This window comes from Pleurotus ostreatus, assembly GCF_014466165.1.
Source record: "Pleurotus ostreatus strain PC9 chromosome Unknown scaffold_8, whole genome shotgun sequence".
NCBI lineage: Eukaryota > Fungi > Basidiomycota > Agaricomycetes > Agaricales > Pleurotaceae > Pleurotus > Pleurotus ostreatus.
This window is the reverse complement of record NW_023503163.1, coordinates 1,380,488-1,397,151: the sequence shown is the minus strand read 5'-3', so window position 1 is coordinate 1,397,151 and position 16,664 is coordinate 1,380,488. Positions and strand designations below refer to the sequence as shown.

At 50.1% G+C, this 16,664-nt stretch overlaps 5 protein-coding genes across 5 annotated transcripts; all 5 read left to right on the top strand.

Annotated features, from left to right (window-relative positions):
- Positions 1-403: 403 nt before the first annotated feature.
- On the top strand, positions 404-3,279 carry PC9H_010814 (uncharacterized protein; the record flags this gene model as incomplete). Its single annotated transcript, XM_036780307.1, has 11 exons — positions 404-495; positions 933-1,656; positions 1,716-1,795; positions 1,856-2,025; positions 2,080-2,173; positions 2,254-2,650; positions 2,705-2,835; positions 2,888-2,927; positions 2,981-3,077; positions 3,131-3,173; positions 3,225-3,279. 11 exons carry the CDS (start codon positions 404-406, stop codon positions 3,277-3,279), a joined length of 1,923 nt encoding a protein of 640 aa, XP_036627690.1.
- Positions 3,280-3,727: 448 nt separating this feature from the next.
- PC9H_010813 (uncharacterized protein) lies at positions 3,728-5,291 on the top strand (the record flags this gene model as incomplete). The annotated part of the gene is made up of 9 exons (XM_036780306.1): positions 3,728-3,779; positions 3,854-3,911; positions 4,011-4,179; positions 4,276-4,326; positions 4,386-4,430; positions 4,502-4,614; positions 4,690-4,838; positions 4,906-5,053; positions 5,117-5,291. 9 exons carry the CDS (start codon positions 3,728-3,730, stop codon positions 5,289-5,291), a joined length of 960 nt encoding a protein of 319 aa, XP_036627689.1.
- Positions 5,292-5,718: 427 nt separating this feature from the next.
- Positions 5,719-8,099, top strand: PC9H_010812 (uncharacterized protein; the record flags this gene model as incomplete). The annotated part of the gene is made up of 9 exons (XM_036780305.1): positions 5,719-5,988; positions 6,041-6,603; positions 6,660-6,693; positions 6,741-6,816; positions 6,873-6,971; positions 7,025-7,047; positions 7,104-7,730; positions 7,782-7,954; positions 8,009-8,099. 9 exons carry the CDS (start codon positions 5,719-5,721, stop codon positions 8,097-8,099), a joined length of 1,956 nt encoding a protein of 651 aa, XP_036627688.1.
- A 287-nt stretch (positions 8,100-8,386) lies between these two features.
- FOL3 (folylpolyglutamate synthase) lies at positions 8,387-10,033 on the top strand (the record flags this gene model as incomplete). Its single annotated transcript, XM_036780304.1, has 2 exons — positions 8,387-8,445; positions 8,524-10,033. 2 exons carry the CDS (start codon positions 8,387-8,389, stop codon positions 10,031-10,033), a joined length of 1,569 nt encoding a protein of 522 aa, XP_036627687.1.
- Positions 10,034-10,923: 890 nt separating this feature from the next.
- Positions 10,924-14,860, top strand: PC9H_010810 (uncharacterized protein; the record flags this gene model as incomplete). The annotated part of the gene is made up of 14 exons (XM_036780303.1): positions 10,924-11,042; positions 11,090-11,286; positions 11,337-11,812; positions 11,865-12,379; positions 12,433-12,660; positions 12,708-12,821; positions 12,876-12,989; positions 13,035-13,130; positions 13,187-13,276; positions 13,529-13,590; positions 13,723-13,993; positions 14,046-14,170; positions 14,463-14,668; positions 14,834-14,860. The coding sequence occupies 14 exons, from the start codon at positions 10,924-10,926 to the stop codon at positions 14,858-14,860; spliced, it is 2,640 nt and encodes an 879-aa protein (XP_036627686.1).
- Between the last annotated feature and the right edge of the window lie 1,804 nt (positions 14,861-16,664).

Sequence of the window (16,664 nt, the reverse complement as noted above, 5' to 3'; positions counted from 1 at the left end):
TGTTGTTGAGGCGGTACGCGATGGAAGCATGGTAGTCAGGTGTTGCTGTAACTCTGAGTAGGAGGAGGTATATGTTCACGTGGATTTAAGATGCCCCCGAAATGCTAAAGGTGCCGTCCGACCGTCAAAAGAAGGAGAAGGGGAGATTGATCTGATCAAGATGCATCCGGTCCTGGATGGCCAAGTTGTTGGAAGGGCTGTGGGGTAAGACCGGGATTTGACCGGTTGGGGATTTTCCTGGGTTAAGGACTCGTGATCTGTGAGCATGTCGTAGAGATTCAGAAAATCGAAAGTCGTCGTTTGTATTCAGGGAGAGGAGAAAAGCGCCCGAACGGTAAACACTGACACGCAATCGATAAAAACCAAGGCTGACTCTCCGTCAGAACGCTGCCCCCTCCCACAAATGCCTGCTGCGCGTCCAAAGAAAGAGTCCCATTCCGCCACGCCCCCTTCCGACGACTGCAGCATCACCGAAAACAGCAAGAGTAAACGAAAGTATGTCCCAGATTGCCCGACTTTTCTCCGCCCCCCTCTTCGCACTCTTTTGTTTCACCTTTCTCTTACCTTCACCACCACCACCGTTTTCTGTCCGCTATGTGCTTTCTTTCTTGTTCGCTATATGTGCTGCACATGCTGACCTTCTCCTCGTTGTTCCTAGGCGCCAATCTCAGAGTACGCTGCTTCTTTGATTCCCGTTCAGAGCCGTCATTTAGCATACCATCCCCCTGACAGGCTGCGACGCTTGCAGAGCACGCAAGGTGAGGTGCGCAAGGGAGAACCCAGACGATCCGAAGCAATCATGCAAGCACTGCATCACACTGGGCATCCCCTGCACCTACGACTACCAGCCAAAAAAGCGCGGCCCGCCCAACCTGTGAGCATTTCTTGCCCGGCCACGTAGACTTCCAGGCCTCATATGACCCTGTCCAAAGCTACCTACGGCGTCTACAAGAAGCGGCCGCTGCGGCGGCTTCCACCAATCCAGACGGTCATAGCGAGCCCGAGGCTTCCCTTTCGCCGGTGTCGACCACAGTGGCCAGTCCCCCTCAGAACATTCTATCTCCGTCGAATGGTCAGCGGAAGAGCCCCCCGGCCTTCTTGGAGCCCTCGCTCAGTCCCATGGCCTCCATTCCGTCGGCGGCGATCCCCCCATCACGCTATCCAATCGCCGCTGATACGTACCATCCACACTACCCTTCCCCGCCCTATAACGGTATGGCAAGAGAGTCTTCTGTCAACTCTAACGGCAACGGCATGCTCGCGTCCCCCAAACACGAAGAATCGCAACGCTTTTCGTCCCCTTCAGAGCAATTTAACACTTATCCTTTATATAATTGGTCGTACAAGCATCAAATGAGTCAAGTTCCGCCCCCATCTGCTATCCCACCGCTGTCCTATCAATATCGCCCACACCGACTCGAGGATGTCGCCCCTCGGGATACTATCTCACTCATAATTGCCCTCTTCTTCGATTTTGTTTATCCTTTGACACCTTGTGTGCACAAGCCGTCGTTCATGGCAGATCTTCATTCGCGGAGGGAGGAGCGTGACCCTTTGTTTTTCGCACTCGTCATGTCGACCGTGGCCTCGACGCTTGTGCAGGTGCCTCGATCATATCTTCCAATGGAGCGCCCCGTTGTGAGAAAGCTTGCCCAGGTACGTGATTTGTTGTTTTACCCACTGCCCATCCGTCAAACCTTATCGCAACGCCGCAGACATGCCATGAGGCCAGTCGACATATTACCGTCGCATCGTATGACCCACCTACCTCTATGCATGTCGTCATTCGTTACTTGTGAGTAATATCGGTTCGCCTTTCGCCGCACACAGCACATCAAGCTAATGTATCATAAAGTGATTGCACATATCATTTCTGTGAAGGGCATGATGCCACACAGCATGCCGCATTCGGCGAAGCAGCCCATATTGCTGTTAGCTTGCGGATGCACGAAGAAGCCTCATATGATGGACTTGATCCCATCGAATGTGAGGTCCGAAGAAGGACATTCTGGCTGCTTTTTGGAGGCATGTCCACGCTTCTCATTACCTTATCTGATTGTATCTGACTTACTGCCACAGCGGATAAATCGATGTCGATCCTTTTGGGTAGACCAATATGTCTTCGAGATGAAGATTGTTCTGTGCACTTTCCAAAAGAGTTGGATGACGAGTAGTAAGTACCGGTACCAAACAGGACCGAGGTTTTGCCACGCTATCCCCGACCAATTTTCCTGACCTGTTTTCCTTTCCTAGCATCACCCCCAGCGCATACCTCCCTCAGCCTCACGGGAAAACGGCTCTTGTTTCCGGCTTAAACTATATCTCGAGGATCTTTGCTCTCTTGGGTGAAATATTGGTCCGAATTCGTGTAGACAAACGGTCGCCTCCTCAAGGGCAATTCGCCACGGCCAGGCTGGAAGAAGTGCAGTCCCTTCATCAGAGAATATCGGCGGCTCTTAGTCTCGCGCCGGAGCCCCTGCGGTTGAAGCCGATACAAAAATCAGCACATGTTCCTCATGAATATAGTGGTGCGGGTTTCCGGCAAGCCACCTTCGCTGAGGTCAAGGACTTCTTCGACAACCCTAATGCTTCTCGGGCCAATGCTCTCAACCCCTTCTTGGTTATGCAGGCCAATCTATTTGTCACTCAGGTTCGTTGTGCATAATGTGTTGAAACGTAATGGGGTTGTTGATGTCCATTATAGCAATTGGTCCGATTCGTCATCGAGCAATACCGGGACGATTTAATCATCTCATTGCGAGGCGCAGTTGACGAGCAGCAGGTGGCAGAAGACAGGGAAGCTGTAGCAAGTGATCTTCTCAACATTCTTCACAGGTGAGGACCATCGTCCCGCGATAGCGCCACAGAGACTAATTTAGCCTTATAGCATTCCTATCCAATCAATAGCGACGAACGGTCCATCCCTTGTATGTATAAGCCATCGGTAACATTGAGCACATCTCTCACCACAACCATCTAGGTCCACAAAGTCCGTTTCGTTGCCTCTACGCTTTTGGATGCAGTACGACGAGCAGAGACGGCGCCGGCGTCGGCTGCTCGCGCCCACGCCTATTTATGTAGGCTGCCTATTCTTTTCCTTTTGCTTTCTGCTCCTGACCTCAATCTACAGGGGACTTTTTAAGTATATTATCCGAAATCGAGCGGAACTATTTGTGAGTCGACCTGAACGCATCTTCTTGTGCTGTCCCTAAAGTGCCTTGTAGATTGGACGACGACCGAGATGCCTCTTCCAGCGGAGAAGGCATGTTACTGGGATAATTTATTCTTGGATGACATTCTACTTGTATATGGATCCTCATTGCCCATTGTCACGGCGAGCGTGCCTCGTCGACTAACGGTTTTCTTTTCATCGAACCGTGGCCCCAAAAAGATTGCATGTTTAAAATATTTACATATACCCCAGTAGTCGATCTATATCAAAGTATCAATGTATACATTCACTGTGTTTTTAGCTAACTTGAACCGTCGAGTGTATGTACGTACTCTACTTACGCCTCCAATGTATTATCCACGTAACTTGGGATGTTCCCACGGATTCATATCATCTTGTGAAGTTCGCATTGTAATTTTAGCAGGTTCTACGCCACCTTCACATTGTACAAGCCATAAACCACGTAATGTTTTGTTGTTTTCTTGATTCCATCAAGATTCAGGCCTGAATCAACTTATACAGGAGGACGCCGCGTGTTGGTCCGCGAAGTTCAACATGACTGACCAGGTCCTTGGGAACAAGAGTATACCAGTACAGATTACAGAAGGTAGCTTTATCCACCTGCCACCTGCAACTGTTCTTCTTGGCTTACAACACATGCCATCTTCTACGAACTTCCAGATGAAGCCGCTGTGTATGATCGGCAAATCCGTTTGTGGGGGCTTGAAGCACAGCAGAGGTACATGCCTTCTATTTAGCCCCGCCCCACAGGTTTCGTCGACGTTACGGATGACCACACACTCAATACTCCGCGGGGCTAATGCGATATCCATCATAGGATGCGAAATGCGACCATCGTCGTGGTATGCCTAAGAGGGACTGCCACGGAGACAATCAAAAACATCGTGCTTGCTGGCATTGGAAAATTAATTATTATTGACGGCGAAGACGTCACGGACGCGGACCTGGGTTCAGGGTTTTTCTTCAGAGACGAAGACGGCAAGAAAGTGAGCATGATTTGTCGATAGTTATTCTTTCGAAGCGCTCATCATGTCTCGTGGCGGCAATTTACTGGCTTTACCTCGGCGTGGGATGTCTGATAGAGAGTCGATGCCGCCAAGGCTAGAGTAGAGAGCCTTAATCCCCTTGTGAAAGTGGAGACGTCCCAACCTACTCGGTTTTAGAACGGGAGGTCGCGGACGCGACGTTACAGGACGCGGACCTAGTATGCGTCACGGATTGGCGACGGGACGGCCTGGTAGGAATACCTTGCGTCTACAGATGCGCATCCCTGGTTGTACGAGATCTGATTGCGCGACCCTTCTACAGATACAGCTCAACGAAGTGTGCCGTCGGCTTGGTAAACCCCTCTATGCTGGCGGCACATTTGGCCTCTTTGGCTACATCTTCTGTGACTTGCTGAACCACGAATATATTGCCCCGTGAGCAGCTTTAATTTACGATCTCTCATGGTCCGCTGACTTCGGTCCCAATTGGGTCTGCTTCGCGACTTATAGAGACCGGTCCGTGACCAAAGATGGTCCCAAAAATGTCAGGATGACCACGGCGTATTCAACGCTGCATATGGCACTCCAACACAAATGGTCGGGGTTAACGAAAAGGCAGACCAAAGAGCTAAACCCCGCCGTTGTTTATGGAATCCTCGGTACGCACGCTTCTTGTGACCCCCGCGCTCATCAGACATAAGATCACTTACTTTTCCATCACAAAAGCCGTATGGGAGTTCCAGTCACTCCACGGGGGCAGTCTTCCAGATAGTTCTGAGCACGCAGACGAACTGGAGGCAATAGCTAACAAGCTTTTGTCAGCTGCCGATGTCAACAAACAAGTAGCTACCGCTATCCCTCGTACGCTCATTGAGTATGTCGCTTTTTCCAGGGATGTATGCTCCGCCCTGTGATTTACCTTGCCTCTAAATTCTAGAACACTGTCAACGACCGCTCAACATGAATTTTCCCCTGTTTGCGCGGTGGTAGGTGGCATGCTTGCGCAGGATATCCTGAAAGCCCTCGCGGCGCGGGAACCGCCGATAGCAAACTTCTTTACCTTTGATGGGGATACTGGCGGAGGGACCGTGTGTCGTATGAATATGCCCTGAAGATGAAATATCGAGGCGGTAGTAGCTACACATCATACGTCAGCCTCGTTACGGGCCGAATGACTGTTTAGTGTAGCAAATTTTCTGTCTAAGGGCGTTCTCACTCTCTCCATTGCATAGCTCGACACTGCGGAACCTACCCGTAGGTAATTTACGGTGCATAGCTCTCTTCCCTCCATGGCCGAAGTCAATGGCCTGCATTCCGACGATATTTTATGCACTCAAGGATCCCATTTCTTTTTTACTCAAACCATTGCATGGGCAAGCTCGCAAGTAGCACAGCGCTGTCCAAGCTAGCGACGTTGAATCTCAACTTACCTCCAGCTTCAATTCTTGGATCCCGTGATGGTGGCACTGCGATTGCCTACTTTGGAAATATGAGCCACAAGTTCTGTTTTGGGCGCTGGTGGTTCTGTATCCTCACCTCATGGCAAATTCCTCACGTCGTGTCCCCGTGCCCCACCCTGGGCCTCAAGATTATGCTGCCGTGCCAACTAGTCCAAGATCAGTCATGAACAATAACTCCTCGAACTACTATGCAAATGCGAACTATACTCAACAACTACCTTCACGAACACCTTCACGGACACCTTCAAGGACGCCATCATCCGGAAGCAGAAAAGTACGGACAGGTAGAGGCGCCATAGCACACGGAGTGGCTAGTGGGCAAATTGGAGGCGGTTATGGCCCATACTCAGTGCGTCTGAGCCTAGCTGATTTTCCTCAACGTCCTAACCTGCTGCGCCCAGTACACACCTGCACCAAGCGCAAATAGCGGAGTGTACACCGCCTCACGGTTTAGTGCGCCACCCTCAGACGCAACGATAGCACACAACGCCGGAGAAAAACAAACTATACTACCGACAACAACAACTGTACCACAGTATCTCTGGGACAGAGACCCCGACGTGGACGACGATCTACATAACCCTGACCCAGCTCGAGATGCGCGTGAGAATAGATCATTCACAATATTCTCGGGAAGAGGGTGGTTGAACGCAATAGCGATATTCGTGCTCGTCACTGGGCTCATTGTCCTTTTCGCTGGGTATCCAATCATCTCATACGTGAACAAGTCTACCTTCGCACCTGGGGGATTCAACATTGGTGGCATCAACGGAACAGGACAAATACCTGTTCTCCCCGGCCTCCCGAAACTCATTGACGACGACACCCCACAAAACGTCCGCAGTCGTACGGGCTCCGATGGGAAAAGGTATAACTTAGTCTTCAGCGACGAGTTCAACACAGACGGACGGACATTCTACCCCGGGGATGACCCATTTTGGGAAGCAGTGGATTTGCATTATTGGTGCGATTACTTCGTGCATGGAATTCGATATATTTACTTACTCTAGTCATGTAAAGGCCCACCGGCGATCTTGAATGGTATGATCCTAGTGTGCGTATCCTCACTATGCAACCAGGCAAATGCTGAACTGCAAACAGGCGATTACGACGGAAGATGGGAAGCTCGTCATCACCATGTCGCAGAAACCGTCGCACGATCTCAACTTCGAGAGCGGTGAGTATGTCACCTCGAGCATAGAGGTCTTTTCGTTGACCAGGTTGTTCCCACAGGTATGCTCCAATCTTGGAACAAGTTCTGTTTCACCACCGGCTATATCGAAGTATCCATGAGTATGCCAGGTTCGCCTAAAGCACCAGGTTTATGGCCAGGTACGTCCTATCATCCCCAAGATTGTGCGCGTGAGTGACGGAACAACGTTTAGCTGCTTGGACGCTAGGCAACCTGGTACGATAGCTGTCTAATACTATCATACGGATTACCGCTGACTTCCTCTCACGCAGGGGCGTGCTGGATATGGCGCAACTACTGAAGGTACATGGCCGTACAGCTATGCTGCTTGTGATGTTGGAACCTTCCCCAACCAAACCGCTAAGGATGGTACACCAGAAGCTGCCGCTACCGGGTCACCAGGCAACACGGAACTTTCCTTCCTCCCTGGGCAGCGTTTGTCCGCTTGCACGTGCCCTGGCTCAGATCATCCTGGCCCCAGGACAGATGTTGGACGAGCCGCGCCGGAGATCGATATTATCGAAACCCAGATCGACACCAATCTCTGGCGTGGGGAGGTTTCACAGACGTTCCAGGTCGCCCCATTCAATTACAAGTACGCGTTCGACAACACAGAGCCAGCCTCCGTCATACACGGGAGCGACACGCATTATAATAGTTATGCTGGCGGGGAATTTCAGCAGGCCGTGTCAGCCCTAAGCTATATCGATGATCAATTCTATAACAACACGGCGTACGCTCCTTATGCTTTCGAATATTGGTCGAATCCGAACAGACGCGACGAGGGCTATATTACATGGTATAGCAACGGCGAACAGACATGGACGGCTACAGCGGCTGCCACGGGTCCTGATCCCGTTTCCCAAGTCAGCGCTCGAATCATACCTGAAGAGCCCATGGTATGGCAGACTGTTATTTCGTCTATTTTGTAACGCTCATGGCTCGTTTAGTATATCATCCTGAATCTAGGGCTTGCTCCTAATTTCCAGAAGCAGGATTTCAAGAATCTACAATTCCCTTCGAAGATGTATGTAGACTACGTCCGAGTATATCAGCGGGACGACGTCAAGAACGGTGTCACTTGCAACCCGCCATCTCGCCCAACAGCGGACTACATCGACAAGTGAGTGAAATATGTTTGCATTGGGTAGATGTGTGCCTGATACGCTTGCCTCAGTCACATCAACGCGTTCTCAAACCCGAATCTAACGACATGGAAGGACGCGGGGTACACCTTCCCTCGGAACTCACTCTACGATGGGTGTTAAACTGCATCAACCACTTCGACTTTCTGTTGCACGACACGTCACGATTAACGCACCAACATTTATATCATCGCACATTATGACCCTTGAGGGCCAACAGACATTATTATCTATCTCCTCTATGCTAGGCTTCATCTCATTGAACAAAACGATGTAATTTTTCGTTTGTAATCCATACCTACTTGGCCTCTGCGTGCGGTGTACTCTTGTCCTCCATTGTACATAGAAGTTTGGATTCGCATCCAGTTCAACTCACTTACACGCTACTTTTTTGTCAATGGATTCATCGCATGGCTCTACTTGCTAGGCCCACTTCGCGTGAGACAGGGCATTCAAGCGCGCTTACACAGTCCGGCCCCCCTCATTTCTCTGTTTAGTATTTACTATAAGTCTAGGTAACTACGCATTTACTCGATTCTGTTTTCAGGCTTGATGAAGATGCTAGCATCAGGCCTGGTCACGAAGACTCCGCATCCATGTCCATTGAGTTAGGTCTGGATCGCATTCAACGACTGCTGCAATATCTGCCGCCATATACCCGCCCAACCATTCACGTCGGGGGCACCAATGGCAAAGGAAGCGTCACCTCGATGCTATCGTCTATCCTTTTGGCATCCAACCCGCCGCTTTCTGTAGGACGATTCAACAGCCCTCACCTACTTTCCGTCTACGACTCAATAGCTATAAACGGTAAAGAGGTGTCGCCAAGAGCATACGATGCCGCCAGAAGTACCGTTGTCAGCGCGGATAAGGAGCATGGGACAAGGTTAACCAACTTTGAGCTGCTCGCCGTGACGGCACTCGTAATCTTCGAAACAGCAAAGGTGGATATTGCGGTGATCGAAGTCGGCCTCGGAGGACGCCTGGACGCCACAAATGCCATCCCCGATGATTCCATCCTCGTCTCGGCAATGACTACGGTTGGCGTTGACCATCAGGCCTTCTTGGGCAATACTCCTTCTGCTATTAGCTCGGAGAAGGCCGGTATAGCGAGAAAGAACAAGCCGTTTATACTTGGTAAACAGCAATACCCTGAAGTGTACGATGTGGTGGAAACAATCGTGCGAGGTGTAGGCGGAGATTTGATCCGAGCTCGTCAGGTCACCCGTCGAGAGTGGAATGTCCATGTCGATGGGCAGCGTTTCGAGACGACTTTTGACGGGAAACACTTCAAAGCACCCCCTGGACAGCCTATCTCATTGGACATGCCATATTTCCCGGCCCCCATTCACAGCCAACTTCCTTTACAAGGGGCACATCAGCTGGACAATTTGGCGATCGCTTCAGAAATCGTGTCTACTTTGCTCATTCATCCAGCGTGCGCTCCCTTGGGCTTCTGCAAGCACATCACCGCCGATTCAATAGCCAAGGGAATCAGGGAGGTCGTATGGCCCGGGAGGTTATCCTTCCATATCTATTCAACGAAGGAGATCAAACCCATTGTAGTTCTGGTTGACGGTGCACACAATTCTGCTTCGGCCGCTACGCTCTCCGATTATATCGCGCATCTGCTGTCAATGTCAGACGGTTCAAACTCGTCAAAGACCCGGAGTATCAACCTAACGTTTATCCTTTCCCTCTCACACTCTCCCCCTAAAACCCCTCTCCAAACACTGTCGCCCCTGTTTCCTTTGCCTGCACTCGGCTCGAAGCTCACCCTCAATCTGAGTGTGGCGGCCGTGGATTTCACGCCTCCGGATGGAATGCCTTGGGTGAAATCCGTACCACCCTCTGAGATACTGGAGGTGGTCAACGGCCTCGTCCCTGACACAACAGTATGGGCACCCTCAGACGCTAGTACACATCCGCTAGAAGATGCTCTATTGTGGGCATCGACTCGCTGCGATGACCAAAGCGAATCTCTGGTGGTTATCTCTGGGAGCCTGTACCTAGTAGCAGATTTCTATCGGTTATCTGGCAGTGATCTGAACTTGTGAGTAGAGAAAATCAGCGTTGTAGAGTATCTATCATGTATGTATCGCCATGTTACGGCTCATGTACCCATGAGACACACGGGTTTTTTATCTGTTCAACTTCATATGCTCGGCTCCAGTGCCATCCAAAGTCCCTTGCATATCTATCTGGAAGGCTAGGTTTGGTCTGTGGAAGACGACAAATGCAGAGACTTAGGCCAATATTTACTACGACATTTGCCAGCTTATCTACATTAGAGGTCGTCGCTCAATTGCATTTGTTGGTGTGAGTGAAATGTGTGCAACGTCGTGGGCTATAGCCGCCGGGGTCCCATAGATGGACACCTGGCTAGTCAAGACGACGCTGGTCAGTTGAGATAACTAGTTACGGACTTACAATAAACCATGAACTCTTGCATCCTCTTTATACGTTGCCAAGCGTTGGTATATAGGTGAGTACCAAACTTGCTAACCACACGAATGTGCACAAGTGGAAGTCCTGGCCGCTCGGTATGGGTGCATCAGCTTAACACAGTCTCGACAGTACGATCTTGTCAAGACTTGAGACTTTGCAGGGTATTTCTGGAAATTTTGAAATCGAAGTTATCCGGATTAGCGCCCATGATTTTGGCGCTCCCCGAGCTAGTATTGGTACCGAAACGGCGAAGCTCACCTTGCCTTCCCCCACTCTGCATTCAGTACGACATCCCAGTGTTCTCATTCCCGTGCCGAACGGCTGAAACGCGCGGTCTGCGCCTTACTTGAACTCACTCACCTGGTACCTAGCTTGATTGCAACCTGGAACGCCTGCCGGGAACGCGTATATATACTACATGAGCATTATCAGTCCATGGTTGGTGCTTCTGCTTTCACTGATCATCCCAACTAATATTGCACAGACTTGACTTCAATCAATGGCATCTAATGTTCTACCGCACAAGGATCGAAACTCAATAAACGAGCTCGGTAGCGCCGCGAATGGCACTAGCAGAAGACCACCCGCAAACAATCGAGATGCTTCTGGCCAGAAGCCGTAAGTTCTCACTATTGAATTGTGTACAAGAGCTCAAGAAAGCACAGCTGGAAAAACCCAACTGCCACATCAATTCCTGTTCCAGGGCAGGTTCAGCGACTGCTCGACCCCTACACTCCCCGAAACGCGTTTAGTGCCAATCGTACAGCCTTGCAGACGATTACCGCGGGACGTCACAGTAAACGACAGCCTCCAAGTCGAATTGATATCCAAAAATCAGCGTCGTCTTTTGTGAGAGGATACGGTCAGTCGCTTTACCCTACGTAGCATCTCACCCTAAGGAAATGGATACAGGCAAGTCCAAAGGGAAGCAGAAAGCAGTTCTTGCTCCTCAGCACGATACAGTGGATGTGGACGACGACGAAGATCTCGGCCAGCCGCTATCGTTGTCGGCGACTCGCGCACGTTCCTCGCCAGATCAACTTGACTGCATTCAAAGTCGTCACTTTCGAACGCCAACAGAACTCGAAACGCAGGTTCGGCTGCCACCTATTCATCCATTTGACGAAATGGACGACAGAAATGCTGCATCATCTAGCAAAACACCGCATATCTCCCATCACCATACCCAATCATCTTCGGACCCGATCGAAGAATACCAGCCGTCTCCACCTCCAGCGCGGCCTCTCTCTACGTCGGGTAGGGTTCAAGGAATGGTTTCGAAGATTAACGCCCAGAATCAGTCGATTGGACTAAGCGCGCCGCATGTCGACCTTGCGAAGGAAGAAAAAGCAAAGACGAAGGATAGAATGAAACCTAAACGTGGCCATGTGTGCTAAATGACCCGTATTGTATTTGAGCGAACACTGACTCTCGGCGCAGATTCTTAAAGTCGAAACTGCCCCCCAGGTTCAACATCCGCGCCTTCAAGTAAAGAGGGCTTTCATTGGACTCCAGGAATACGGGGAGAGGCAGACATCCTTCCAATATTCGTCCAAACAACTGATATTGACAATTCATCGCAAACCTTCAGAATCTCTGGTCTTTGCACTGAACGGAGAAGTCTTCCGCCTATCTGTAAGCCACACCGTTCTCTTAGCATTTTACCTTTATGAATGCCATCTTCACGAGAAGATGTCAAATCGCCAGGCCGAAGAACCCTTCCTTATGTTTAGCGCAATACGTTTGGGGTATTCGGGGAGCCGTCTGCAACTCGGCCAATCTGAGGAAGGTGGTTCACATTATTCAATCATGACGACACAGTACTCACAACGACTAGGTAACGTCGACTTGGGGCGTGTTCTTCTGCTTTTCGAGGATGACCAACCGGGACTAAAAGAGAAAATCGCCGGCCTAGTCGAAGTTACCAGAACATTAGATGGCGCTGAGTACCTCGAGTAAGTCGCATGTTAGCCGTATCTTCGCAGCCTCTAACGAGGTAAACTGTCAGCGGCGCTGGTGCCCGAGGCATATTTGAGAGAGAAATGAGGCTTTTGGAGGATTTGAAGCGGCGACGATCTTCGGATGGCTTGGAGGGTTCCAAGACGCGACGGACGGTACCTACCACTAAACCCATATCAGGCATCAAGCGGAAAATAACAGATGAAGATCAAGTAACTGAAGGTCCCCCGCTAGGCCCTCCCCGTAAACGTTCTACCTATCCAAGCGAGGATGTAGCGTAAGCAGCTTTCTCCTTGTTGTCCATCGAATCCTTACCTCTCGCAGCGATCACAGCCCGAAGCCAAGGGTGGAAACTCTGGACCCCCGCAGACGATCTGCCCGACAGACTCTGATGGCAGATGGTCTACCGCGTCAACCTCGACCTGACCCCGATGATATGTTAGTGATATCTCTTTGGTCATCCACGACCTTGGGCATAATTGTGTTTCGCAGAATCTTGGTATATCCGCCAAACACCACAGGCGCCGTGACAATCAAGAACTCGGACCTCGATCGATTACAACCTGGGGAATTCCTCAATGATACCCTAATAGAGTTCGGGCTGAAGTACGTGATGGTTATAACCCTCCTTCATCTTACTCACTTCTGTAGATTATGGCTCAAGGACCTTGAGGAATCGCACCCAGAATTGGCCAAAGACGTATATGTCTTCAGTTCTTTCTTTTACAAGAAGCTGAAAGTACGCAAGTAAGCACGTTCAACCTTGAAAGAATTTATCTGCACGCTGAACTGTGTCGTTCTAGTGTCGAGGACGGTTATCAGAGTGTTCGTAAATGGACATCCAAATTCGACATATTCCAGAAGAAGTACATTATTGTTCCGATAAATGAAAAGTGCGTACGGTTCTCCCCTTTCCACTGTTCTTTCATTCATTTAGGCAGTCTACACTGGTACCTTGCTATAATCTACGAACCGGAGCATATATTGCTTCCACCTGTTGCAACACCCCCTCGATTTACACGTAAAATGGGTCGGCGTAAAGCTACTGATGCCCCCATGAATAACGTAGTTCTCTCGGAAACACCACAAACAATGGAAGAAGACCTAGCCGAGCGCACCAATGAAATGTTGATATCGCCTCGCAGTCGATCAAAGACACCCAGCGATCTGCAGGAAGTTGTGGATCAATTAGAGCCCGAGTCAGAGGGTGAGCTGATAGGCGGAGGTCATATAGGAAGCCCGTTGACCGATATGGAGGACCTCGATTCCGTGCACGGAACTGGTGGAAGGGATAGGTCACTAAGCGCGTCTGAAACTGGATCTCGATTCATACTGCTAGATGAAGATACCACTATGTCAAGCGATGAACCTCCCATCGAACCTCAGCCATCCGTCGAGAGTGGATCCAATCATATCATCATTGACGAAACGCCTTCCGCCGGCCCTTCTCTGCTGTCGTCAAATGGTGTCGGTGTCACTCAATTTTACGGTACATCTTCGAAAAGACCGGCGCCGAAATTCACTACGCCCCCAATATTCCATAGTGTCGATGACCAGGCCGGTGTAGACGCTACGCCTGAGGTACAAATGGGAGATCCTCAACCACCTAGGTAACTCAGGTCTTCGTGTATCATCAACGATAGCTAATTAACTCCACCACAGAACGTATATCTTTACTTTGGATTCCCTCGGGACTCGCCATACTGCAGTGTATAAGACCCTGAATACCTACCTCAAGCTAGAAGCGAAGGACAAGAAAGACTTCGACCTGACAAGCGAAGGCGTTGGTATGCAAGCACTGGTTTGTTGAACAGTATCGTTGAACATTGCGTAGTTTCATAAAGGCATCTCTTTAGGTACCTTATCAACCCAACCATTGCGATTGCGGCGTTTATCTTCTTCACTTCGCGCAAACGTTCATGAAGGACCCAGGGACCTATTGCAATACCATCAAGGTACAAATTCACTGTTGTCAGAGCAATTTGAATATTCAATCGACATGTTTCGAAACACAGCATCGGCGGGGAGCGGGTTACGACCTACGCCAACGACAGATTGATTGGGACGATGCTTCTGTAGGGGACTATCGTGAAAAGCTTGCTGCCCGCATCAAGGAACTGTCCGTTATATGGAAGCGGGACAAGGGTGTGAAGAACCCCGATGCCCAGGAGGCGCAAGCTGACCCATCCACTCGAGCATCTTCTAGCAAAACCAGCCCCGAAATAGATGTAGTACCTGATAGCGAAGGCTCAGATGAGGACATTGAGATCGTTGGAATGAGCCGGGTTCGCACAGGAGGTAAAGCTAAAGGGACAACTAGGACTAAAGGCCGCTCGCAGGCTTCAAGGCTACGTGGTTGAACTTCACTAATACCCATTTGATATTTCCTTTCAGTTACCCAACAACACTACGCACTGTATCATGCATATCTTGTACTATATACTAATTAGAGTAACGATCAGCATCACTATTACTAAACTCGCAATCGTTAATGTAGACAATGGTAGAGCAATAGATGTAGCTAAGATATGCCACTGCGATTGATGTGAATCGCTAACTAAGGAAGGTCGAGTGGAGTTTGCCAATTGGCGTGAAGCCTAGTAGTGCGTAGATGAGGCGGTACCTCCGAGGGGTGTCCAGTACAGCAGTGGTAGTGAAGCAGTCCAGTCTGCGCGCGTGTGGCGTCTCGTAGCGAGGGTTAGTCCGACCTGCTGCACACCTCTTTGACTTCGTTTGTTCGTCTTTGCCTAAATGCCTCGGAGAGGAGAGCGGTCATCCTGGACATTGGGCATCAACGTTTAAGCGTCGACTCTGTGAAGGCCGAGAGTTCACGGATTTCTTTTGCTTAGCTAGAAAGAACGGCTCGGTAGTTAATTCGGCCTCTGTCTGTGGATGATGGGGCAAGATGGGGGATGTAGACGGCCTTCAGACCAGGATAGGAACCGCTTCCTCGTCCCACTGAGTCGAAGCGATCTAGGCGTAGTGGGGGAGAAATTGGTATTCTCGGCAAGATTATCGGCCGTCGCACCAAAGAGACGTACAGATGGGTCCATAAAACATGCGATTAGCAATGAACGATTGTGTATACCGCGAATAATTCTCACTCCAGAATCCAGATTGAAGGAAGAGCTCCTGATTCGGTTCAGGAGCAAAAGAGTTGGGAAGGAAGGTTCCTTGGAGAAACACAGGATAAACCCAAAATTCCATGTGCGCGTGGGCAGGCCACGGTATTCGCCGTAGATCATGGCTGCTGAATACTCGGGTTAAGTATGGATTTTTCGAAGGCTGCGTTGGAAGGCAGAGATGTTCTTTGAACCGGGAGAAGTATGTACGGCGTTCAAACTGAATTACGATCGACGATTAGAAAGTCCCACAGGGCAGCAATAATACCGCCGCCACTTACGACCGAGCAGCCTCGTGTTCATCGGTCAAATCGCGTACAGGGAAATAGGTTTGAAGCAGTTTGAGGCCCCACTACTGAAGATCATCAAACCCCGAGCAATTCCTATTGTGGTGGATGAACATTTCAGCCTGAACAGATGACTGTACTACGCAACTTGTATGTGGTCCTTGGCGTGGGACCTACACGCATAGATGTAAACTCGAGCCATTTCCAGAAAGTGGTGGAAAGGGTTTATTTTCGACCCTTCCACCTCCTTTGTTACTTTGTACCTCATCGGTTCGGGCAGGGGAGGATCTGCCGATGCGGGGAAGTATTATCGATCGGAGGATCAGCGGATAATCAACCTGAAAACCTGGGGTAAGTACAAGAGTCAAATCTTTTAATGGAAACTTAGGGGGTCCCATAACCATTCCCAATATTGCAGAAAAAGTAACCAAGGAAAGCCTGGAATGCGCCGGCATTCATTGATTTCGCCCAGTATTGTGCGCGATTGTATCCGACCCCGAGCGATTTTCGTGATCCCATTCAGTCCTATTTCTGATGGACGAGTTGCCGCTCGAACGGGTGGCCCGTTGAATCGGAGCCGAGAAGAGTTTCACCGCGCACCTAAGCGCACCCATTGGACGGGATCATGACTTCTTTCTATGTATGTGTTCGTCGAAAGACTCCGAGTCGGGAGTAAGTACACCGCCCATCGTAGAAGATTTAGGCGTCGGCCCAGGACGCGGGTTGGGCCCAAGATCCGAAAGAGGCACAATGCTGGCTGTCATTGGCGTCCGGCAAACCTGGAAAGATCGATTTGTATTAGAAACCTGCACGCGGTTGTAGTTAAGGCGCACCCGCGCCCGTCATATTGCGTCCGAGTCCAGCTTCAGCTA